The 26,499-nt window shown below is 42.0% G+C and overlaps 1 protein-coding gene across 1 annotated transcript in view; it reads left to right on the forward strand.

Annotated features, from left to right (window-relative positions):
- The first annotated feature begins 6,099 nt into the window (after positions 1-6,099).
- ndst2a (N-deacetylase/N-sulfotransferase (heparan glucosaminyl) 2a) overlaps positions 6,100-26,499 on the forward strand; it is a 36,846-nt gene continuing 16,446 nt past the window's right edge. The window contains exons 1-3 of the mRNA XM_028603514.1: positions 6,100-6,370; positions 19,319-19,367; positions 19,753-21,403. Coding sequence (XP_028459315.1) covers positions 20,330-21,403 — 1,074 coding nt within the window. The 5' untranslated portion in view covers positions 6,100-6,370; positions 19,319-19,367; positions 19,753-20,329. The remainder of the gene's footprint in view (positions 6,371-19,318; positions 19,368-19,752; positions 21,404-26,499) is intronic.

Here is a 26,499-nt window from a genome sequence, read left to right on the forward strand (position 1 = left end):
CGCTGACTTTCAATCGTTCCTCTTTTGCTCCAAAAACAACCACCTCCGTTTTTTCTTCATTTAATTTAAGAAAGTTCTGGCACATCCAATCATTAATCTGTTCAATGCACATATTTAATTGTTGTATTGGGCTATAGTTCCTAGCGATAAGGTTATGTAAATTTGTGTGTCATCCGCATAACTATGGTAACTTATTTTGTTGTTTTCCATAATCTGAGACAGTGGAAGCATGTAGATGTTGAACAGAAGAGGCCCCAGAACTGAGCCTTGGGGAACTCCATGCGTCATATTTGTATGCTCAGATGTATAATTACCTATAGACACAAAGTAGTCCCTATTCTTTAAATAGGATTCAAACCACTTTAGTACTGAGCCAGAAAGACCAACCCAGTTTTCCAATCGGTCAAGCAATATGTCATGGTCTACCGTATCAAATGCAGCACTGAGATCAAGTAATACTAAGACTGAAATTTTGCCACTATCTGTGTTTAAGTGGATGTCATTAAAGACTTTAACAAGAGCTGTCTCAGTGCTGTGGTGTGGTCGAAAACCTGACTGGAAGGCATCAAAACTGTTGTTTAGCGATAAGAAAAGGTTGAGTTGTTGAAAACCACTTTTTCTATGATTTTACTTAAAAATGGAAGGTTTGATATTGGCCTATAGTTGCTCATTAGTGTCATGTCTAGATTGTTCTTTTTTAGGAGTGGCTTGATGACTGCAGTTTTCAGGGCCTGTGGGAAGATACCTGAGAGCAGAGATGTGTTTACAATCTGTAGAAGATCAGAAGCCAAACAATTCGAAACATTTTTGAAAACACCCGTTGGTAGAATATCAAGGCAACAGGAGGAGGTTTTCAGATGTTGTATAATGTCCTCCAGGTTTTTAAGGTTGATCGTATGAAATTGTGTCATGTTGGAATTTGTTTTGCGTGCACACTGTGACAACACATATCCTGTACTTGATATGGAAGCACTGACTGTTTGTCTAATTTTCTGAATTTTGTCTGTGAAGAAGGAGGCAAAGTCATCGCAAGCCTTGGTAGACAACAGTTCAGATGCTATTGGCACTGGAGGGTTTGTTAATCTATCAACAGTAGCAAACAAAGCACGTGAATTATTATTGTTTCTGGCAATAATGTCAGAGAAAAAGGGCCGCCTTGCATTCCTTAGTTCCAGATTATAAATGCGAAGTCTCTCTTTATAAATGTTATAATGGACCTGGAGATTAGATTTTCGCCAACTGCGTTCAGCTTTTCGACACTCTCTTTTTGTTCTCACAACTATAAAATTTCTCCATGGAGATCTTTCCTTACCAGAGACAGTTTTGACCTTAGTGGGAGCAATAGCATCAATAACATTCGTAATTTTAACGTTGAAATTATCTACAAGCTCAGTGACTGAGGCCCCAGTGAGGGTGGGTGTAGACAAGAAAAGCTGAACGAATGATTCAATGGTGTTTTCAGTGATATACCGTTTTCTGATAAATTTTGTTTGAGCACTTTTGGGCAGAGAGATAGTGCCGTTAAAGAAAACACAGGAATGATCAGAGAGAGCAACATCAGTCACCACAACCTTGGAAATGTTCAGACCCTTGGAGATAATCAAGTCCAGAGTGTGCCCCTTATTGTGCGTGGGCTGTGTCACATGCTGAGTCAGTCCATAGCTCTCAAAAACACAACATAGTTCTTTGGTCCCTCGGTCCTGGGGGTTGTCAACATGAATGTTGAAATCACCAGCAATAATTACACGGTCAAAGTTAATACAGATTATAGACAACAGTTCAGTAAAGTCGTCAAAGAAGTTTGCACAGTATTTAGGTGGCTGTAGATATTTAGAAGTAGAGCTTGAGGGGAGGATCTTAGCTGAAGAGCCACATATTCAAAAGAAGCAAAATTTCCGTAAGATATTTGCGTACATTGGAATGAGACATCAAACAAAATGGCGACTCCACCTCCTTTCTTATTCACTCTATTCTCACTCATAAAACTGAAGTTAGGGGGGGCTGACTCAATAAGAACAGCAGCACTGTTATTATGGTCCAACCAGGTTTCAGTTAAAAACATAAAATCAAGATTGTGGTTGATAATAAAATCATTGATTAAAAATGATTTTCCCGCCAAAGACCTAACGTTTAGTAGGGCTAGGGTTAGTCGTTTTTCATTTTTGGGACAGACTGTGGCTGACGAGGAATGGATGCTAAATTTGCAAAGTTTGCAGTTCCGTGCTTATTCACCATTCTTTTTCTATTACCTATCACAACATAAATTGTGGAAGAATCTAATACGTAGGGCCCAGGCTTGTCTTGGAAAAAGTCATGAGTGCTACTAGGCATGCAGCCTGGACCCGGCCCATATCAGTTAATGCTTGCTGCATTTTGCACATAAGCATCCTTATCCGTTTGGGGAGAAGGAATTAACTGCCGTCCTTGAGGGGGCAGAGGTGCCTGGCGTTTTACGATGGGAGAAGGAAGGGGGGCATACTTGGTTCCAGCATTTATCAGCTGCTTCATCTGGTCAGTGAACTCCAACATGGGGATGGGGGAAAGAGGGGAGAGTGACGTATAGATAGCAATACTCCCAGAATGCACCTGAACACACCTCCCTGTAAGACCAGCACGCCCAGAATGCACCTGAACACACCTCCCTGTAAGACCAGCACGCCCAGAATGCACCTGAACACACCTCCCTGTAAGACCATCACGCCCAGAATGCACCTGAACACACCTCCCTGTAAAACAAGCACGCCCAGAATGCACCTGAACACACCTCCCTGTAAGACCAGCACGCCCAGAATGCACCTGAACACACCTCCCTGTAAGACCAACACGCCCAGAATGCACCTGAACACACCTCCCTGTAAGACCAACACGCCCAGAATGCACCTGAACACACCTCCCTGTAAGACCAGCACGCCCAGAATGCACCTGAACACACCTCCCTGTAAGACCAGCACGCCCAGAATGCACCTGAACACACCTCCCTGTAAGACCAGCACGCCCAGAATGCACCTGAACACACCTCCCTGTAAGACCAGCACGCCCAGAATGCACCTGAACACACCTCCCTGTAAGACCAACACGCCCAGAATGCACCTGAACACACCTCCCTGTAAGACCAGCACGCCCAGAATGCACATGAACACACCTCCCTGTAAGACCAACACGCCCAGAATGCACCTGAACACACCTCCCTGTAAGACCAACACGCCCAGAATGCACCTGAACACACCTCCCTGTAAGACCAACACGCCCAGAATGCACCTGAACACACCTCCCTGTAAGACCAGCACGCCCATGGGCGCACGGATGGGCGCAGGTGCATTTGTTATTTAAACGACGCGGGCGCTGGACGGTCTTAAAATAGCAGGAAGTGAACTCGGCTCCCCGGCTTGAGAGCTCTGTGTTTTATGTTGACACCACGTTGTGCTATTTCCTTCTGAGATTATTTTCCATTAGAAATCAAAATGCATATTTACAAAGTAAGTGTTTGGCAATCCTGACACTATATCCATGGTATCGAAAGGGGGATTTCATTTTCTTGCATGTTTTGTTTTTATGTGCATGACCATGAATATAATATAACTGAGTAAATGTTCTTTTGGGGATCCTTAATTTACAATTAGAGCAGCCCAGATTATTATGGGATGGATTCAAATGTAGCAGATTTGCCAGCTAAACACTGTGACCTCTACTCCAGTATAGTGTAACAGAAATAGGTTTCAGGTTTGGTAATGCTGTTTATGCCAAATCCCTAGCCTAACTTCAAAATAGTAAAATCAGACAACTTTTAAAAAAAATCCTCAACATTTGTTCTGGTTTCAGAATGATGAAGAGATGAAGGGGATCAATTAAATACAAAATAGGATAATAATAATAATAATAAAAATAATAATAATAATACATTTTATTTATATAGCGCCTTACATGGTAGGCTACTCAAAGACACTTTACAGTAAAACCAGCACATATAGTACATAAAAAAACGATAAAGCAATAACAGTACAGTCACAGATGTGTATGGGTAGGGAGTTCCAGAGGGAGGGGGCTGCGATGGTGAAAGCTCTGACACCCCAGGTACAGGATGTAGGCTCCACAGCAGGGTAAGGGAGATAGACATAATAGACAGAATTCCTAAAATAATTATACACTATAATTATAAATGAATTTAGTGAGTGTAAACATTTAAAATGCAGCATTTAAGTGTATAGATTTCAGTTTCTTAAGAGCCTCTTTTTTAAAGTAAGGAATTTATTCTTACAAAAATGTTTTGTGCTGCTTAGGGGCTACTTAGATGAAAAACATATTTCAAAGGGGGTACATTATTGAAAACAGTTCAAGAACCACTACTCTACAGGATGTTTTTTTACTTTGGCAACTCATTTCATAGCTGTCGTAGCGACGGGGCAATCCCGGAGGTGGAACATCGTGGATATAGACTAGTGAAGAAGCAAATCCACCGCAACTGCATCCCATGACAGCTGTAATCCATGTGTTATTCAGGACATTCCACAGACCAACAGGACTCTCTTCAGGTCAGCTGTAACCTTTGGTATTGGTATGTACGGCACAACATGCAGAAGTTCACTCACTACCTTTTGATTTAAAAGCCTCTCCATCATCAAGTCTCCTCCTGTGTCAGCTCGGTCCACTAGAACCAAGAAGAAATCAGTACCCCAATACATTTTCAGAGCTTTGAGCATGACCAGTTGATCACTGACCATTTGGCTTCTATTTTCCTTAAAGGGGCACTCCATTCATTTAATACTGCAATTCCATAAAATCATGTGAAATACCCTAATTCCTAGCAGCATTGCCAGGGGGGCACAGGGTGGCACGGGGCCACCCCCTGAAATATGATTGCCCCCCCCCCAATCCATTGGGCTAGAGTGCTGTCAATCTGACAAGTGTGATCCCATTGGATCAGAGTTCTGTCACTTGGCTCCCAGCCCTTGTCACATGCCCAATTCATGTTTCCATGACGACTATCCAAAATTCTGATACTATGGAACCAGCGCTGGAACAGTTTTTGCAAACAAGGGAAACTAATAATGAATGTGATGTTTTATTTAGCAGAATGGCATTATGTTGTTCTATCCTCAAATCAAATAGTTCCTATATTTTCTAAGCAGATTTTCTATGCTGTATTCTGATGAAATGCCCCCCCCCCACACTGATTATTATACATAACACACGTAGCATATACATTAGACACAGGTAAAAGTGCATAGACATTAAAACACATCAACAACACATAAACACACACACAGAGACATTACGATAACGACAAAGACACACAATTGATTTTTGAACCGGTATGAAAGTCATGGTATTGATATCCAACATTTTTGAATGATACACAGGCCTTCATATATAGAAATAAACTTGGTGAATCATGTGCATGTTGTAATATTGGTATAGTTCAATCATTATTTATTTATAAAAGAATTGGATAGATAGTGGGGACAGAGGACAGAAGACACAGAAGTTTACATATTTTGCATATACATATTATAACACCTGAGCCAATTTGATTTGCTAATGAAGACAGTGAAGTTAGTTAGTTAGTTATTTGAAATTCATTTTTTTTTTATAACATTGGAACCCTTTTCATGAACAGATCATGTTTACATTTTACATGTTAAGAAGTTCTCTTTTATTTATTGGTTTAATTGAAGTTGATTGTAGTTCTGTTCTCCCTTATTTCACAATGTAAAGTTGTTTTCGCGGATGAAATAACAGAAGTTATCCAGATGATAGTAATATTGTATAATGGGAATATAATTAACATTTTCTAGACTAATTGTTTGGCCATTGCACAGCAGAACAGGTTTGACACGGGTTAAAAATGTGTTTTGGCAAACAACTCATCATATGCATGGCTGACACATCCAAAACATACCACAGTGTGAAATATCCTGATGTTACTTAAATCTAACTGGGTGACAATGAAAAAGTAAATTTCTTATATTATTATTGTCAGTTTTCCACTCACAAATCATTCAAGTTGTTTGCACTGCCCATCTGTAAAACCCTTCACTGTGGCCACTGAGGCTTCAGGGGTGATCCATCAGTCATGTGATAAGAGAAGACGTGTGTCATCATTACCGCAGACATTCCTTAAATCCTTCCCGGGTAACAGAAAATCCTTCCTTTGGATTTTGGTCTGTGTCAAACAAACGTAAAATAAATCATTTTGGGGGTTAAAGTTTCAGCCCTCCCCCCGGTATGCCAGATTTGGTTGAGTCCAGGGTCGGCAGATCCAAGATGGCTGACTGAGCAGCGATGTGCTAAAGTTCACTTTTAACTCTAAACGCTGAAGCTAGTTATCCTTCATTTCTCTTGTCGGATTGGTGTTTGCTGAGAACGGATACTGGTGAGTCTGAAATCACTGACAGATTTAGATTTTGTGTCACTGTCTCAAAGTTGAAGCCCGTTTACTCTGCGGAGTCCAGTGAGTAACGTTAGTTAGCTGTTGTAGCCGCAGCAGTTAGCTGTAACGTTATTCCCAGTTCTCCCAGTGGTTAGGGGGACTGGGGGTTTGTACTGGGAATGTTATCAGACGGGCAACATATGAGACTGCCAGCAGCACAGAAGGAATAGAACATGAAGGAGGTCCAGGTCACAGGTTGGTTGATATGTGCAGGTTAGAGTAGCACCCTGAGACACAGAAAGCTGGCGTTGGCTATGCTAACGTTAGCGACAGTCTGGTGACACTGTTGCGTTACAAAGCTAGCTAGCTGTTAGCATGCTAGCTGGAATCTCCGACGAGCTGCTGGCTGTAGAAATAAAGTTTTCCCCTGTCTTCTTCTTTTTTTTTTTTTTTTTTTTGCTGCTTTCAGATAATCTTATTCTTCATGTAGTGACACTTTGGTGTGATGACCCAGAGATGTGACCTATGTGACTGAATTATTAATAACCGTGTTGCATTTGTTGTGGAGCACCATATTTACATTTCGCAATGCAGCAGTGTAATGGTAAATCTAAGGTAAAGATGGTGTTTTGGTATCTGCCGTTACTCAGATTGGCTACAGTTAGCACTACTAGTAGTAGCACTCACTGCCTATGGTTCGCGATTAGAACAGCTGTAACGTTAGCTCACATCTCATCCAGCTTGATTGTCTGGCTGGCTGCAGTTTACAACTCCGTGTTGTTGTTTACCGTGAGTGGCGATGGGGCTTCTGGTCTTTACCCTTGCCCTATTGGACTTATTTGCACTACCACCATGACACCCTCTCTCATAGAGCACCTTGCCTGCCCTGTCACTGCAAGCGTCTCATGCTTATACATCCCTTGGTACATTCATGTGGATTTTTTATTTAGTATCTTTTCTTTTATGGTCCAAGTTATTCATGTGGATTTGTTTATTGTATTGTTATTCGTTATTTTATCATCCTGTTTATGATGTATGTGTACGTTGTGTGTGGTGTCTATAAGCTACTGGGAACTTGAATTTCCCCTTGGGGATCAATAAAGGATCGATCGATCTATTGATCTATTATTCTTTCAAAGTGTGCATGGATTATAGTGAATTATTTTGAAATAACTGAAAAGTGGCTTGTTAAATGAGGTATGGAGAAAATGTAGCCTAGAAATCAAGACAAATGTAATTTGCAGCCAGGGGTCTAGCAACTCTCCATTTGCTTGCGAGCTGGAAAAACCAAACTCTGGTCGGACCAATCACATCGTGTGTAGAGTTGGTGGGCGGGCTTAAGGCTGCTGCTGCTGGCGAACAGAGGTCTTTGGAATCAGCTTTGGCCGTGACTCTGGAAGACTTGGAGTTCAGCTTTTCTTTGAGAAAAGAACAAAGAACGGCACTGAATGAAGTCATTCTTACAAAAGGAAGATGTGTTCGGAGTTTTGCCGACCGTATACGGTCCGCTACCTTCTTCGTTGCTCTGGTTGGTTGTAGCTCTATCCTATTGCGTGCAGAGGGAATTTGAAAGACAACTGTTTATCCCGCCCCTCTGTTTGAGCCCTGCCAATGGTGAGTTCCCAGACCCAACATCTTAATGTGGGTCTGGCTTGTCAGGCTAGAAAAATTTGTTATTATAAATTACCATCTAAATTTAGACCCTGCATGAGAAATATATTGACGTCAAATTCTAAAAGTTGGCACTATGCTTGGCCAGATTCTGTTGTGTTTTAATGATCATTTTTGTACATTTTTGCCCCGTATTCTGGTAAACCTATCTTAATTTTAGGATTAGTAATGATGTCTTTTATCTTTCGCAGCCAGGGTTAAATTCAGATGTGAAGCTCTCGGCTTTTGGTGAGCTGGCATCTCTATAAGAGATGGAAACTTTAATTTAGTTTATATTGGGGATGCTTGAAAGTCATTTAACAGACCAGAGAGAAAGAGGAAGAGAAACGGATGTGTGGGCGAGAAAGAGAGAGCGAGCAGGCGTTTTTGTATTTATGGACAGAATGAAAGAAGTGAAACAGAGGTAACTATTTGGTCCTAATGTGATATTATTAAGTGTTGTTCTGTGGCAATGTATGGAACTACATGGCACAGACGGTGACTGTGACAGCAGTCTGATGAAAGGCTTTATTGTGGGTTGAACCCAAATTTAGTAAACCTATGTCACATGCACCTTTTCTGTATAAAAGGGATAGAACTAATACACTTGGGGAGCAGTGTACAGAATGCTGACTCTGTTTCTGCCCACATGTTTTAGTTTTGCCCTTTAACCCTCTGACTTGGCAAACGCCAGTATGACCAAAAGCTTTTGAATGTTGTAACACGGTTTCTTATGACCTTTTGTTAAAGTCCCTTAGTCATAGACATATTTCTGGACCTAAAAAAAAAAAAAAAGTATCTGACACAGTAGATCACAAGTTATTTCTTGTTTACAGACTGATTGTTTTTTTTGCTTTATCTGGCCAGATCATTTTGTTCTTGTGTTTGTCTACAGGAGTTGGTTGTCTAATGGACACTGATGGATTGAATTGAATTTCTATTATGAATAATGAAAATTAAGACGGGGTAGGACTAGCAAAGCTCTCTACTTCTTCCTACCCCTTTTGAACACCAACAATATTATTTGAGTTTATTTGTTGCTTAAAGTAAATTGTAGAATTATGCCGTTCAAGTTAGTGTGTGTGTGTGTGTGTGTGTGTGTGTGTGTGTGTGTGTGTGTGTGTGTGTGTGTGTGTGTGTGTGTGTGTGTGTGTGTGTGTGTGTGTGTGTGTGTGTGTGTGTGTGTGTGTGTGTGTGTGTATATTTTCTTTGAGAGCGTATTACTGATGTCTGAGATAACACTTGATAATTAAGAGGAAGGCCTTGGGGAGGTTTTCAGAGAGAGAGTTTTGGGCGAGGCTAATAAAACCCTGCCTGGTGATAAGCGACTTGATTTACATACGTTTCATGGATTTTAGACCGCCTTGTTTACACAGCATTGCATGCTTTATAAAAGCTGATTTATTTGACTTTGAAAGAATAATTATAATAATAATAATAATAATTAAAAAAAAATCCTAACAGCCATGTTTTCTGGCTTGGGCTCTGATGCTTATATAGTGAAGACCGGCAAATGTCGTCTTATTCAAAAACATTGTGCATTTTAGACACTTTGAGCCCAACCTTTACACCATGTTCTAACCTAATTTTTATCAAGTCGATCGTCATGTCCTTTCAGTTTTCAGTCCAGTGGTTGATTCTGATCTTTCCTTTGAATGGGTGTTGATGGACGCTCCTATTAAAATGCACCTATATTTTAAATATAAGTGTGCCAAGAGTGGGGGGGATATGGATAAAATCATCAATCACTTCATATTTAATTGCATACAACAACAACAATATGCAGTATGTTGGGAACAGTAGGCCTAATTGTGCATTTTCTGGGAATTTCAGTCTTCAAACATTTAACCAAATGTAGTGCAACCAATGTAAATACTTAGTCTGGAGCCATGTTCTGCTGTTTTTGGCAAATGTCAGGATATCATTTTTTTTCACATTTACCCGTAGCATCACATGCAAACTATCACAGCTCCTGGAGTGTAATTGTGGTCTGAACACAGAGCGAGTTAGGCACCTCAATCTAAGAAAGGCTAAGAATCTTATATATTATGTGTAGTTTTTTGTTGTTGTAATTTTCAATGTTAAGCCTAAAACATTTCTAATTTGTAGTTTTTAACTCCCGGTAATAATTACTCTCCCAAAGAAACTGAACGGAAGTTATGATATATAATATTACATTTGTGTTACTTTTAGTGTGGTGGTTGATTTTAAGTTTTTCATTTTATGAAGAGTTTGTATAGCCTATTTTTTGCAAATATTTCAAAATTTTTTTAACTGCATTTAATTATGTCTCAATGTCTATCAAGTGAAATCTTAACAACTAGCCTAGTATTTGTCACACTACATTAAAAAAAGAAGAAGAAAAAAACGTTGATGGGAGCTTGCGCTAGTCTTTGCGCTGCTATAAAAACTAAGCCCTTTGTGTCGTAGGTCGCTATCTGCTGGCTGTATGCCTGCAGTATACTGTTGAGTTGGGAACAAAGTGTGACAGCGACAGGGAACACATGAGCATGAGCAAACACAAGCACCTGGACCTTATCATGTAGCCAAACACAACAGGCCTGCAGTCCTTATAATGTTATTGTTGAGACAATTCTGGTCACTTGGAGGCCAAATTTGTTGCCAGTGTATCTTCTAGAAAATGATTGAAATTGAAATCACAATTGCGTAATTGTTAAAGTCCCAGTGTGTAACGTGTTTAGTTGTTCATTATCAAAATCTGTGTTGCCCGTTCACAAACTTTTTCATGAATATTTACTACCACCATCAATTCAAAGTATTCCCATTGGCTTGGGCTGCGCGATAAATCGATTTTATCAATTAACTCGAATGTGTAGTTAACGTTGATTTGTTTAAATGAAAATCAATTTTCTCCTTAACATCCGCCGACGCTCCCATAGCGCCCAACGGCCTCAGCCCTCCCCCCGCGCGTTTGCCATAGAGATACAATAACAACATGGCAGCGACAGGGACTAACATTAATTATCAGAGGTGTCAAAAGTATTCACATTCATTACTCAAGTAGAAGTATAGATACTAGGGTTTGAAAAGACTTTTGTAGAAGTTGAAGTATCAACTCAAGCTTTTTACTTAAGTAAAAGTGTAAAAGTAGTGGTTTCAAAACTACTTAAAGTATAAAAGTAAAAGTAATGGAAGGCAGAGATCTTCAACAAGGGGTCCTCAGAGTCATTGCAGGGGGGCCTCCAAATTATTGTACATTTCTGAGTCTTTTTGTAACTTAACTGGGCTACAATCCCTGTTAAAATTTGATAAACTCATGATCATAATTTAACTCAGTGGCTTTATAATTGTTAGCCTTGATTTCTTTTGCGAAGACTTGACCCGATTTTGTGTTGGCAGTATGTTTATCAACCTTTAGAATTTTCTACTTACATTTTAAGTGGGATTTGTCCCTCTGCAGGGGCTCTTTCCCCATAGCCTATGCAAGTGGACTTAAGTTTATACTTAAGTCCCGATGTTGTATGATGCATGGTGAAACTTTGGGGTCGTAGAGAGGGAGTGACAGGCTGGGAATCAGGATGGGAAATACAGGGCTCCACACTAACTTTTCACTAGGAGCACAGTGGCCCCCTACTGAAAATTTTAGGGTCACAACCAGAACATTTAGGGGCACACACCGTAAATCAACATGCTAACCAAATATTCACATTTCTACTAATTTCCACTGTATTACTAATAAATACTTTGATAATAGATGCAGAAATTACAATGTGCTGTTTCAAATTCAGTGTCACTTTTGAAGATAGTAGAACCACTGCTGTGCCTGCTCGTCTCCGAGGAAGTGTAACATCAACAGCACCGCGACCGCTTTCGGCTCGCCATTAATATATCGCGGCAAACACTGTCTGCGTGAAGTTATGAAAAACTGTAACCACACTTGAAACCACTTTATCGGCATTTCCATGACTCACTGTGACTTCAACAAAACTGCTGTGTGTGTGTGTGTGTGTGTGTGTGTGTGTGTGTGTGTGTGTGTGTGTGTGTGTGTGTGTGTGTGTGTGTGTGTGTGTGTGTGTGTGTGTGTGTGTGTGTGTGTGTGTGTGTGTGGAGAGAGTGACCGTGACAGTGATTATCTTCAGAGTGAGTAGGGACTCTAGAGTCCTAGTGAGAGACCACGGTGGGAGATCTGGAGCAGGAGAAGTTAACCCTCTCCTTGATCTCATGTTGGTTATGGAGAAGGAGAACCAGGAGATGAGTTGGGGGGAGAAATGCAATGCTACCAAGCTTCGGACGAGCGGACCAATCAAAGTTGTTGCTGCAATGTGTAGTTGCATTTTTTTTTGAGAGGTGGGGGGGGTTTGGGGGGAATATTTATTTTCGTAACAATCACGTACCAAAAAATGAGCGATGTGGTCCTCCTCTCCTACTTCAATGCCTAACAAGTCAGTTTTCAGTCAGTTTTCGTTCCTTCCCTCACCTATGGTCATGAAGGCTGGGTCATGACCGAAAGAACGAGATCCAGGGTACAAGCGGCCGAAATGGGTTTCCTCAGGAGGGTGGCTGGCGTCTCCCTTAGAGATAGGGTGAGAAGCTCAGTCATCCGTGAGGAGCTCGGAGTAGAGCCGCTGCCCCTTCGCGTCGAAAGGAGCCAGTTGAGGTGGTTCGGGCATCTGGTAAGGATGCCCCCGGGGCGCCTCCCTAGGGAGGTGTTCCAGGCACGTCCAGCTGGGAGGAGGCCTCGGGGAAGACCCAGCACTAGGTGGAGGGATCTTCAACCTGGCCTGGGAACGCCTCGGGATCCCCCAGTCGGAGCTGGTTAATGTTGCTCGGGAAAGGGAAGTTTGGGGTCCCCTGCTGGAGCTGCTCCCCCCGCGACCCGACACTGGATAAGCGGACGAAGATGGATGGATGGATGGATGGATGGATGGATGGATGGATGGATGGCTATTTAAAATACGTTCTTCTGCATTTAATTTCCCTGCCCTCCTCCGTCTCTCTTGTCACACACACACACACACACACACACACACACACACACACACACACACACACACACACACACACACACACAGACACAGACAGAGCTCCTCCCACCGTGCGGTGTTGTATTTAATTATTTTTTTTTTAATCCCCCCAAACGTCACCTTCCAGGCACCGCGACAATGGTTATGTTTAAGGTTATGGTGAGGGTTAGTGCCTGGAAGGCGACGTTGGAGGCTTAAAACACCAACGATCCCACCGTGCACCGTGCACAGCGTCTGTCTCCGTCAAGGAGAGAAGACGGCTGGAGAAATTCACAAGTTCACAAAAGATTGGTATCTATCTCGTGAACACCTTTTCCTTTTTTTGCTGGACTCGGTCGAGTCCGAGACAAGTTCGAGTCCAAGGCGGGTCCGAGACAAGAGTAAAGCGTCTTGAGTCCGGACTTAAGTACTACAGCCCTGCTCCACGTACCTTCGTATGTACCCACGGCGTCGATTTTAAAGCGGAAGTGGTTTTTAGTAGAACCCATGCCCGCGGTAAGTTACTGAAACCAGTAGCTTTGCAGCTGTGAGTATCAATTCACTCCTCGGGACGCTTCTTCAGACCGCTGAGCTTTTCTGAAATAATGTACACATTTCAACGTCAAGTTGCAGATTTCCTCTGTTGTATAGTCCACTCAGTGAAAAACATTATTGTAAGTGAAGTGGTGGTAGAACCATGACTAAATGGTAGCTCAGTATAACTGTTAGCGTCCGACAGTGCTGCAACATCGTAGAAATATTGGGATAAGTTTAGGTGTTACAAATCAGCTGCGGGAATCTGAACATTGTGCAGGTTGTCAGCATGTAGGCTGTTGGAGTGTTTCTACAGAAACTTGTCTGAGGGCATTATTGGGGCTTTCTGTGATGAGTGTGCCAGGAGGGTGTGTTTGAACAGGTTAAGACACGACAGGTAGGCTGTAATGAATAGTTTGTTCAGGAAGCATTGCTCGGCCCTGCTCCCCCGCCCTCTGCTGCCCCAGTAAGAGGGAGTTCTGCTCACAGGGACTGGCTTTAGGAAGCTGTAAATACCTCATTTCAGAGGGATTCTTTTTTTGTTCGGAAGAATGTTTTCTTTAAAGCTGTAGTGCGCTACTATTTTATTTTAATGAACATCTGTTCCATTCAAGCCATTGCCAAATGAGTTGCTACAAAGCTAATTAAGATAATCAGCTCCACACAACTCTGTCTGGATTTCTCAGTATGGCTAGGTTTAGAAAATGGTGTTACCCGGCGACATTCGTGCGCTACAGATCTTGTGATGCGTTTTGCGTCACTGCTCAGAAAATACAACAGCAAAGGTTGTTTTTTTCCTGGCTCATTATGGGCCTGTGGAGCAACACAAATTTTGAGAGTCAAAGACTTAATTTCCTGCATTCTGATTAATTTTTAGGCACACATTTATGGTGAAAACTTCACCATATAGCTTTACATAAATATTTTTTTCTACTACTATGGGCCAACAGTTAACATAGAAATGATTTGAGATACATGTAAATGCTCTCTGTAAATGCTGCCCTGCTGGTAGGTTTTACAACTTAAGTACGGTGCGGTAAAGTCAATCAGATGTCCGTAGCGACAGTACAGTGGGACGTTTGCCTTCAACAGAGCGACAGTAATAACCTAACATACCATCATTACTGAGAATAAACTACATTCACGGTTATGTTTGCACTGAATAACGCATTCAATAAACAGAAACATAACTCTTGCAGCGCACATGAACAGATGTGCAATATTAGCTCACACATAAAATAGCACCGTCGTGAATTATCCTGTTGCTAACGTACATTCATAAATCCTGCATAACATCGTCCCTTACCTACAGGACCTCAGACTGACTTATTGATGCACGCACAGAGTAGTGTCGACAAACTTAGGACAATGAGGGGAGAAAGGAAAGTGTGATAGCGTTCCACGTTAACGCTTTTTTCTCTCTCACTCGAGACCGCTGTGTCCAACGTTACTTCGTGAGGGTAGACCTCACGATGGTGGCTCTCCATCGTGATGTCGGCCAGCCATCACGATGGACGATGATATTGTCAGCCCAGCCTGCCGCATGGACAGACAGCAGTCTGACCTCCGGCGGAAGGAGAGCACCGCGCCCGTCAGCAGCAATTTTTTTGCTGTGCCGCCGGTCCGCCTGTGCAGCATGGACAAACACCTTTTTCTCTCTGCTCAGGACTAGACCCGACTGAACCTTACTTCCAGGACACTGATGCCTCCGTACGCCTGGACACAAGCGACGCCGCCTTTGTGGATGTCATTCACACTGATGGACTTCCTTTCAAGTCCAAACTAGGTACATGTCACCGTTGATCCCAATGACTGAGCTCAAAGTGGGCAGTACTTGTTCAAACAACACATTCTAAAATTTCTAAAAAATCTCTGTTAGAGGACGCGCTTGACGCGTCCTCTAACAGATTCCAGATTAGTCAGAACTCTTGGCTTTTCTTTTGGACGCTCTGGGTCCGTACGTTCAACTGACATACAACACAACAACAAGAGGAAAAGATGGTGGGTGGGGTTACAAAATGTACACCACCGGTCAAAAGTTTTAGAACACCCCAATTTTTCCAGGTTTTTATTGAAATTCATGCAGTTCAATGTCTTATTGTACTCTGAAATGAAAGAATAAAACAAATGAACAATTTAAGTTAAAAAAGAAATCATGGAATCAATTTATAAACCAAAATGTATTCTAAATGTTTGACTCATCAAAGTAGCCCCCTTTGGCCGATATAACAGCTGAACACACTCGTGGCATTCTTTCTACAATGGAAATCAAATATTCTTCAGAAAGTTCTTCCCAACTCTGTTGCAGAAGTTCCCATAAATGTGTGGCCCTTGGAGGTTGCTTTGCTTTCACTTTTCTGTCCAGTTCATCCAAACCAGCTCAATGGGGTTTAAGTCTGGGGACTGTGCTGGCCACTCCATGTTTTTAAGCTTACCATCTTGATCTTTTTTGCTAAGGTAGTTCTGGCATAGCTTGGACTTATGTTTCGGGTCATTATCTTGCTGTAGGATGAACCCCTGACCAACTAGGCCCATACCAGAGGGTACTGCATGGCGCTGCAAAATGCTGTGGTAGCCGTTTTGGTTCAGGGGGCCTTTCACTCTGTACAAATCACCGACCCTGGATCCAGCAAAACAGCCCCAGACCATCACGCTTCCTCCTCCATGTTTGACAGTTGATGTCACACACTGAGGAACCATCCTTTTGCCTACTCGACGGTGTACAACAATCCTGCGTGATGAACTGAAGATTTCAAATCTTGATTCATCAGTCCATAACACCTTCTTCCAGTCTTCAGTAGTCCATTGAAGATGTTTCTTGGCCCAGGCAAGCCTCTTTTTCTTATTCTACTTCTTAGCAATGGCTTTCTTGCTGCAACTGGATCTATCAAAACTGCAGCTCCAAGTCTTCTCTTTCCAGTTGAAACTGAGACTTCTTATTACGACCACTATTAAGCTGTGCTTGAAGCTGTTGTCCTGTGAGCCGCCTATCACACAAGCTGTTGACTCTCAGAAACTTGTCTTCTGATTCTGTTGTGGCTTTGGGTCTGCCAGACCTCTTCCTGTCAGAGTTTCCCCCAGTTTCTAAGTGCCTTTTGATGGTGAAGAATACTGTACTCACTGACACCTTGACTTTCTTGGCAATTTCTCTGTAGGAAAGACCAACATTCTTAAGTGTTATGATGGTCTGTCTCTCTTCCATTGTTAATTGCCTTTTTCCCGCCATTTTTATGGCAACACACTACTTTCTGCAGTACAATACTGTTCAAATAATGCTCACGAGGGTAAAGTACCACGGTGTGTTCCAACAATCCTTTTATACAAACAGAGGGGGTTGCAAGTAATCCAGACCAGTTGGAACACCTGTGGGAATTGGTAGCACCAACTTTCAAAGCTTGATCAACCTCATTGCTGCAGAACAGCTTTTACGTTGTTAACCCATTTATTGTTCCCTGAAAAAGGCCTTTTTGTAAAATAATGAAATGAAAACTTGTTTTATTTGTTAAGAATCTATTTTGATGCGTTTTCCCGTAACTTTTGTCATATGTTTAAAAATATTGAAATTAATATCTATAGCGCAATATTCATAATAGATTTCACAATATCACATTTTGTCAATATCGTGCAACCCTACTATGCAGGTAAAACCCTGCAGCAGCGTTCAGCTTTGGAGACGAAGAGGACATACCAGATAATGACCTCTTCTGAAGAGTCCATGTTTTTGTAATCTTTTTTTGTATCCATCACCTCAGCCTTTTGCAAACCTTATCTATTCATTCCAGTGTCACAGAGCAAGCCCAAAACAGTAGTCGATCCACTGCATGGGTCTTCTGCTGACTGTGGTGTGGTTTGGTCTGTTGTGTGTGTATGTTTGTTTTACGCCTCACAGTAGGGCGGTTGGAACAAGATCCGGAAGTCAGATGTAATTCTAATAGCGAAAAAAAAAAAAAAAAAAAAAAATTAATTGAATGTTAAAATGACTATTAAAATGTGTATTTTTTTACAATGTGTTTGCTCATGTCAGTGAATCTCACCCTTTTTGCCTTTGCTTTTGTCACGTCCTGTCTGCTGAACAATAAAGTTAGCGGGAGTGAACAACACAAGGCATTGTGTGATCTTAGGGCACGGAGCTACAGTAGAGACCAAGTAACTCCTAAATTCCATCAGGTGAATCTGCCACTGCAGCCACTCAAGACAAATACACGTGGTTCCACCAGCCATGACACTGCGTCCCCGAAGCAGCGTAAAAAATACGTACCTGATCTAACTAACATTTACCAACTTTCTAAAGCAGTTGTTCTCAACTGTGCTAATGGGGCATATGTCTTTGGCTAAAACGTATGCAACAGCATTGGTTATATTTTGTGCTTCTTCTAACTCAACGGGTAACTTGTCGTTTCTGTTTGTTTATTGTTAACAATAGTTGGTGAAATGTGACTTTGTGCTTATGTTTCAGGTTATTAAACAGATTTGTTGTGTTACCAAGTGATTCTAACACTACCGTGTAGCAAATCCCTGCAGATGATGTGTTTCTTCAAACGTTTACCAGACAACAGAATTTGATCTCCCCTTTTTGCTCGCCAAACGCGGCTTCTCTCCCTCCGCCATCTTTACTTGCACACTAGTCTATGCTTGTGCACCAGGTACCACAAACAGGAGGGCAGGGGCAAAAGTGTGCTTGTCATTCAAAACACAAGACAAAACAAGAGTTAACTTGCAAAACGTAACGTGCAAAATAACCATTTTGTCTCGATTATTTTGTTTTTGTGATCATTAGGAGCTGAAATCCAAATCGTAATTAAAGATGTGATTAACTGCACAGCCGTACTATGTAGACTAATTTCGTAGAAGCACAAACTTCCAGGAAAAATGACCAAAACGACGTAATCTGCCAGTCGGGCAGGCAAAATGCTCTGCTTCTGAGACGCTCCCGATGTTGTATGATGCATGGTGAAACTTTGGGGTCGTAGAGAGGGAGTGACAGGCTGGGAATCAGGATGGGAAATACAGGGCTCCACACTAACTTTTCACTAGGAGCACAGTGGCCCCCTACTGAAAATTTTAGGGGCACAACCAGAACATTTAGGGGCACACACCGTAAATCAACATGCTAACCAAATATTCACATTTCTACTAATTTCCACTGTATTACTAATAAATACTTTGATAATAGATGCAGAAATTACAATGTGCTGTTTCAAATTCAGTGTCACTTTTGAAGATAGTAGAACCACTGCTGTGCCTGCTCGTCTCCGAGGAAGTGTAACATCAACAGCACCGCGACCGCTTTCGGCTCGCCATTAATATATCGCGGCAAACACTGTCTGCGTGAAGTTATGAAAAACTGTAACCACACTTGAAACCACTTTATCGGCATTTCCATGACTCACTGTGACTTCAACAAAACTTGTGTGTGTGTGCTCTGCTCTGCTCTGCGTCAATTTTCAGAGAGGACAGATATGCTGGCGCTTACGCGCTCTCAGGTACCGAAATTTTAACGTGTAAAAAAAAAAAAAAAAAAAAAAAGGGGGCAAATTTACTGGTCGCACATGTGCAACTAGATGTAAAATTCAGTCGCACACTCTCAAATTTCGGTCGCAGTCTGGAGCCCTGAAATACTGTTTTAACAAGAATTTCTACTTGACATCCACGGAGTCAAAATTCTTATGTTCTTATTAGTTAGCTTGTTCTTGTTTCCTAACTGCGTCGCAAGTTATAGTTACAGAATACAATTTTACTAATATTTTTCGTTTCTCTTTCTCCTCCCCCTTCGCTTTCTAATCTCTCTATCTCTCTCTGGCAGGGGACTTCCACATTGGGATTAGAAGGTTTTCAGATCTGCAGAATTCCAGGTGAGGTTTACAATCATTTCTCATTCTACAACAGATGTATTTCAATAATTTGGATTCATAACAATAATCATAATTATACATCGGATTTATACAGAGCTTAAAGATGCTTTACATACATTCATGAATAAGTTCTTTCTCCAGAGGGAGAAGCCTTTTCTCCCTTTTTATTTTTGGTGAAGTATTCCTTTCACCGATGACGTTCACAAAATTCAAACATTACCTCTTAATGCAGACTGTCAAATGTCAGAATTGCTACAAGACAGCTATAATAACTTAATATTGATTCAAAAACATACTTCTTCCCTCTTGTCATTCCGTACCCCTTTACCTTACCCTGCTCCCCTCTTATTTCTTCCTCTCATTCTTCTCTGTCCTCTTCATCTAGGTGTCTTGTTCTCGGATGTCCAGGCTAGGTGGCCTCAGGGGGCTTGGCCCCGAAACACAGACTGCTGGCGCAGACACTTCCACTGCTGAGGGACTACACGGGCCTCTACAGATGGATACATCCATGTGTAGAGATACCTGCACAGCTGCTTGAAAGAGAGAACTGACCAGGCGGCACCTTTTGAACCGGATATTCAGGACCCAACTGGTCCTCGGACAGGGATCGCATCTGTGCGGGTGTTAGCTTTTATTTAGCCAACTTCCATTTATCCCTTTTAAGTCCCCTAATATTTCACATTTCATCCATCAAGTAATCATCTATTCCTTCCCTCCCTCCATTCTTGAGAGTGCTGAGATTTTGCGCTGCAGAGCTAGAAGTGGTGAGCAGGTAATGGATGATGCTCGCCATGGTGACCTAGTGTAAATGGCTATTCCTTCGCACAGCTCAGTGCCTGTATCTACTGCTCAACCTTCCTCCTCCACTCCCCCTTCCTCTCACCTCTACTCCACCTCTCTGCTCTCCTTCTCTGTTCACCGCTGCTGCTTGCTGCCCAGTCCTGCCTCCCCCCTCCAACACCATGGTAGGTGCAGGCTTGAGTGCGTGGAAGCTAATGCGAGGTGTCCGCCAGCTGGAGCTTCACCGCCTCATCCTGGCACTTATCATCTTCTGCTTACTGTCCATGGCCTTCCTAGCTTACTATGTGTCCAACAGCCCCAAAATCAAGGAGGCCCCCCCTTTACCCTTCAGTGACTGTGGCGGAGGCGGTGGGATGTCACCGGGAGCGAGTACTGGGGCTGCTGGAGGAGGGCCAGGTGTCCAGAGGGCACCGCTTTTCCTTCCCCAGCGTGAAGGCCGACTACGACAGGTAAAGGCGGTGGACAATTCCAGGACAGAGCCCGTGGTTCTGGTGTTTGTAGAGAGCATCTACTCCCAGCTGGGCCAGGAGATTGTAGCCATATTGGAGTCTAGCCGCTTCCACTACCGGACAGAGATTGCTCCTGGTAAAGGAGACATGCCCACATTGACGGAGCATAACCGTGGTCGCTACACACTCATCATCTATGAAAATGTGTTGAAATATGTCAATCTGGATGCGTGGAACCGTGACTTGCTGGACAAGTACTGTGCTGAGTACGGAGTGGGTGTCATTGGCTTTTTCAAAGCTAATGAAAACTCTCTTTTCAGTGCACAGCTCAAAGGTTTCCCTCTCTTTCTACACTCACGCCTGGGACTCAGGGACTATCGCATCAACCCCAATGCTCCGCTACTCTACATCACCAAGCCCAACCAGGTGGAGCAGGGCTCTTTACCAGGGGATGACTGGACCATTTTCCAGTCCAACCACTCTACCTATGAACCAGTGCTTCTGGCCAGCACCAAGTCCTCTGAGGCACTGGCACATTTTGGACCCAGCCCCTTGCGGGCTCTCCACGCCACAGTGGTCCAGGACTTGGGGCTCCACGATGGCATTCAAAGAGTTCTCTTTGGAAACAATCTCAACTATTGGCTTCATAAGCTGGTGTTTGTAGACTCCATTGCCTACCTGACAGGGAAGAGACTGTGCTTGTCTTTGGACCGACACATCCTGGTGGACGTGGATGATATATTTGTTGGCAAGGAGGGAACCCGGATGAAGGTGTCAGACGTGGAGGTGGGTGAGCCATAATCACACAAGAGACCACAAATTATCAGAAATGAACTCAAGTTGCTTCTCACTGTGTGTAATTGTTGATTCATGTTAATAGAGTTGGGTCGATTTACATTTCCAGTTGGGTCGATTTCCAATTTCACCGGTCCGGTGTACGAGGTTAAACCGGTTTGAATTTTATTGCAGTTTTCTATATCAAATAGCTTTGGTAAACTACTTTTGCCATGTTGCTGTAGCTTAGCTTGCTACAATAATTTGGAGGTTAACGTTAGCTTCAGTGTATGTTATATAGACCTTAGTGGTCCCCTAATACTGTATCTGAAGTCTCTTTTATATAGACCTTAGTGGTCCCCTAATACTGTATCTGAAGTCTCTTTTACAGTCGTGAAAAAATTAGGACACCAATGCTAAAGTTGAATAAAAAGAGGAAAAAAAAAATCATCTTTTGCAAATTGATCTTAATGCCTTAATTAAAAAAATGAGAGAAAATCGATTTTCCAATCCAATTTTTTTTGTGAATGAATAATGTATCGTAAATAAATAAATGTTCTTCCTTAAAATACAGGGGGCATAAGTAAGTACACCCCTATGTTAAATTCCCATAGAGGCAGGCAGATTTTCATTTTTAAAGGCCATTCGGTCAAGTTGGCCTTGACCAACTGCCACTTGCTTGTTTGAAAGCCATGATGTCTCTCTCTCATGGGTGGGCCAAATTCTTGGGTGGGCCAAAAACAGAGGAAGGGGAGGTAACCTTGCTCCTTATGACATCATAAGGAGAAGATTCCAGATCAGCCCATCTGAGCTTTCATTTTCTCAAAGGCAGAGCAGGATACCCAGGGCTCGGTTTACACCTATCACCATTTCTAGCCACTGGGGGACCATAGGCAGGCTGGGGGAACTCATATTAATGTTAAATAACCTCATAAAGTGAAATTTTCATGCTGTGGGACCTTTTTAATTAAGTAAGTCAAATGTATTTATATCTCGCTTTTCACTGATTTAAAAAAAGATGCATATTAAAACTGGAGTACAATTGAAACCACAAGGTAAATACAAATAAAGTGTGGAGAGGTCATCCAAAGACCTGAAGTAGGTCTTCAACTAATATTCAAATCTACAGAGATGGCAGACCGTATTGGACGAGGCAGAGCGTTCCAGAGTCTGCGCTATGGACTCAAAAGAACGGTCCCCACGGGTCCTGAGTCGGTTGCGAGGAATGGTCAGGAGATTGGACATATTGGACCTTAGGGGCCGTGCTGATAAATACGGTTGCAGTTGTTCAGCCACCTATGCAGGTGACTGGCGAGCAAGGAACTGAGGAACTGAATCCTATATTTAACGGGTGTGAGACCGTCTAGATGACCTTGTAAGCAGTGTTGGGCAAATTACTCAGGAAATGTAATATGTTACACTAAGTAAAGTAACATTACTTTACTTATTACTTTGTATCAAAAATAATTGGTTACGTTACTTTTTAAATTACTATATTACTTTTGCGCCCCACAAAAAAACATTACAGGAACGGAGTAAAGAATCAGCCAAGTAACTGCAAACTGAACTAAAATCACCAAAAGTCAATCTTGGTTTATATTCTTCTACTGGAAATGCACAGTAGGTGCATTAAAACCTGCGTAGGAAAAACCCAAAGTCGATCATTGCTTCAATCATCAATATACAATCTGATCGCCAATCGACACAGGCCTATTTCATGTTGGGAATTTGACAGTTTGGCAGCTCCACCAGCACCTGCTGTCTGTTGGTTCAGAGACTAGTGTTCTGATTAATGTGATGATGTAGCAGCTGTATGTGGCTCAAACTAATTATGAGAGTGCCTCATTGTGATATTCACCATCAGACATTTTCTTGTGAAAGCTTTGCAGAGTTACTTCTTCGCTATCTACTGTTGGTTTACCAAGGAGTATGCAGGCTTTCAGCCCTGAACATCCCAAGTAGGGGAATGGTAGGTTTTTGCTGTTGTGTTGCTAAAATTATCTTTCACTCTGAAGTTAGAGAAAATAATGCACCATTCAATATAACTTTAACTTTATTTGTATTCCCTGTTGAGTTGCAGTTTGAGTGCAATGCTGTGTGGCAACTAAATGGTGAAGCTCTGGTGTCAGACCTTCACTTCAGCATGTGAATGCACCACCAGGAAAGATTCACAGGTCCCTCTGCGCTTATAACACTAATGAAAACCACTCCTAATGAAAACCAACGCCTGTGTGTGTTAGTGTAATGCATTAGCTACTGTATGTTGAGTAAGCTTCGAGTTGATTTGATATTGCACTAAAAGGAAGTGAAACCAATAGGCCCCTGGTTGTAAGAAAACACATTTAAAAATATCAGTGCCACTTGCATGAATTGGGAATGGGTTGTCAGTATGTCAGTTGTAAGAACATAAGGTTTTACTGGGCTTATTGTGCAAAATGCGTATGGTGTAAATAGATTTGGAATGAGTCATGCTTTAAAGTTGTGAAATATTTTGTCAGCTATCTGTACAAATAAAAAGCTAGATGTATATTATGGACAAATTGTCACCACACGGGGAACGGCGCCTACATTAGAAGACTTCACCAACATGGAGAAGAGGAAAAACAAAGTGTAATTAAAGCTGTTCCAAACCATCACCGATAAAGAAGGAAGTCTCTGCTGAGTTCAATGACACCTCACACAAGACTCTACCTTAAATGGTTCAAATGTATTGAAAGGGGGCGTGGCCTGAGTAAGTGGGCGTGGCCATATTATAGGGGGCGGCTCAGTATCACACGTAGACCACACATTCTGAGTTTCATGCAAATCGGATGATGTTTGTCATATAAGGCAGATTTCCTGTTGCCAGCGGGGGGCGCTATGACCAAAAGTCAATTTTGGCCTGTAGGTGTCCTCAGGCCTGGACCCTTGTCAATTGTGAGAAATTTCGGGCAGATACGACAACGTACACTCAAGTTACAACAACTTCTTTGTTCATTGCTAAACACTCAAAATGGCCGCCACGGCCACACCATCTGACGAAAAGTTTTTCTTTTAATATCTTTTCATCGTTAAGGTGTTGGGATGGTACAGACCAAGTTTGAAGTCCATCGGATGAAATCTCTAGGAGGAGTTTGTTAAAGTATAGCACCTTGACTTTTAGGCCTACTTCCTGTTGCCACTAGGGGGCGCTATGACTTTAAGTAAATATCTGCCTTTATTTGTCCTCAGGGTTGGACTCTTATGAATCCTGAAAAGTTTCGAGGTAATCGGACAACGTACACTCGAGTTACACCCACTTCCTGTTTTGGCCGCGAAACGCACAAAATGGCCGCCCTGCCACGGCCACGCCCTATGACAAAAAGTTTTTCTTTTAACAACTTTTCATCTTTAACATCTTAAGATGGTACAGACCGAGTTTGAAGTTAATCGGATGAAATCTCTAGGAGGAGTTGGTTAAAGTACGACCTGTGGAAATGGCCAAAATCGCACTAATTTCGAACATTTAATTCAAAATGGCGGACTTCCTGTTGGGTTTAGGGTATGGCTCTAATTAAGTTTTTTGTCTATCTTGACATGTTACATATGTGTACCAAGTTTCATGAGTCTACGTTAAACGCACTGCAGGGGCTCAATTTTCTTAACTTTCTAGGGGGCGCTAGCGATCCATTTTTGTGCGCCTATTCCCGAAACCCTTAAAATACGTAAATTTTCACCAGACTTGATGCGGCCGCCAAATTTGGTGAGTTTTTGAATATGTTAAGCCCCTCAAAAAGGCAATTCATTTGACGGGAAAATAATAATAATTCCTTCAGTTTCAATAGGGCCTTCGCCGCTGTCGGCGCTCGGGCCCTAACAAGTCTAAACCAGCAGCCAGATATGTGAGAATGGTGAGGTAGGATTTATGGTTATTATATGTTGGCTTTGACAACTCTTTAGCCTGTATTTGGCTTGGTTGTACATGCACATGCCAATGCAAATCTGAACTCTTGTTAAATGTTATTTCCAACACTGCCTTCTCCTTATTGAACAAAGCATGGAGATCTACAATGCTTTGCAGGTAGCACAGGGGCTCAGTAGTTTGGACTGTCTCAAAGAGTAAGCTCCTGGGTTCAAATCCAGCCCTGGTCCTCACTGTGAGTCAGGATGGCTTCCATTGTCAACACACCCAGGTCAGATCATTTGTAAACTAAATTGCGGTTGTCAAAGATATCGGTGTAAAAGGAAGTGACTGGTTGTCCTGTGATATACCTGACCACGATGTACCCTCCCTGTCATCAATTGCATGCACATTTCAGTCTTGACACCCAGGTGAGGTCTTGTCTACTAAAGGAGAACCTCCTAAAATGGGACACAGCTATTGTGTATCCATCAGAAATAGTTTAACAATTCATGGTTTGGGGGTGTTTTGCCTCCACCAGGGTTGTGCTGGGCGATATGGAGAAAAATCAAATATTACAAGATTCTTGACCAAATACCTCAATATCGATATTGTGATGATACTGTTGGGTTGACAATTGGTGCTTTCACACAATATTTTCACAATGAGATTTTTGATAAATCATGTGGATTTAATTACTAAGTGGGTAAAAGCAAACAATAGAACAGCTATAACAGTCTGGTAAGTTCAGAAAATAACAATCTACTGTAATACAGCCTTTAAATCCAGGGAAAAAACTTTTTTTATATTCTGATATCCAAATTCTAAGATGAGATCTAGTCTCTTATCACGATATCGATATAATATTGATATAGTGCCCAGCCCTACTTCGGATACTGAATCGGTGACACTGATCCTAAACTGTGGTGATAAATCTGCTGTGCTGCCGGGTTGAAGATGTGTGTAAAGTATCCATGTTTTGCCAAAAATTACACTTATTTATATATTATTCTTACCTTTTTATTAAATTCTTTTAAACTCTTTACTACATGTATATTATGCAAGTCTGGACAGACTTGACTTGTTGGCTGTGGAATACAACTGCAAGGCAGTAATTATAGTTCAATCATGTGCAGGTGGATTTATATGGACATACATGTTTTTTTTATTTTTTATTTCCTCTTCAGAATATTAACACTTACTGTAAAGTTTGGGTTTTGTCAGGGAGGCTCCATACTGATCTGTAAAA

The sequence above is a fragment of the Perca flavescens genome, chromosome 17 (assembly GCF_004354835.1).
Source record: "Perca flavescens isolate YP-PL-M2 chromosome 17, PFLA_1.0, whole genome shotgun sequence".
Lineage (NCBI taxonomy): Eukaryota > Metazoa > Chordata > Actinopteri > Perciformes > Percidae > Perca > Perca flavescens.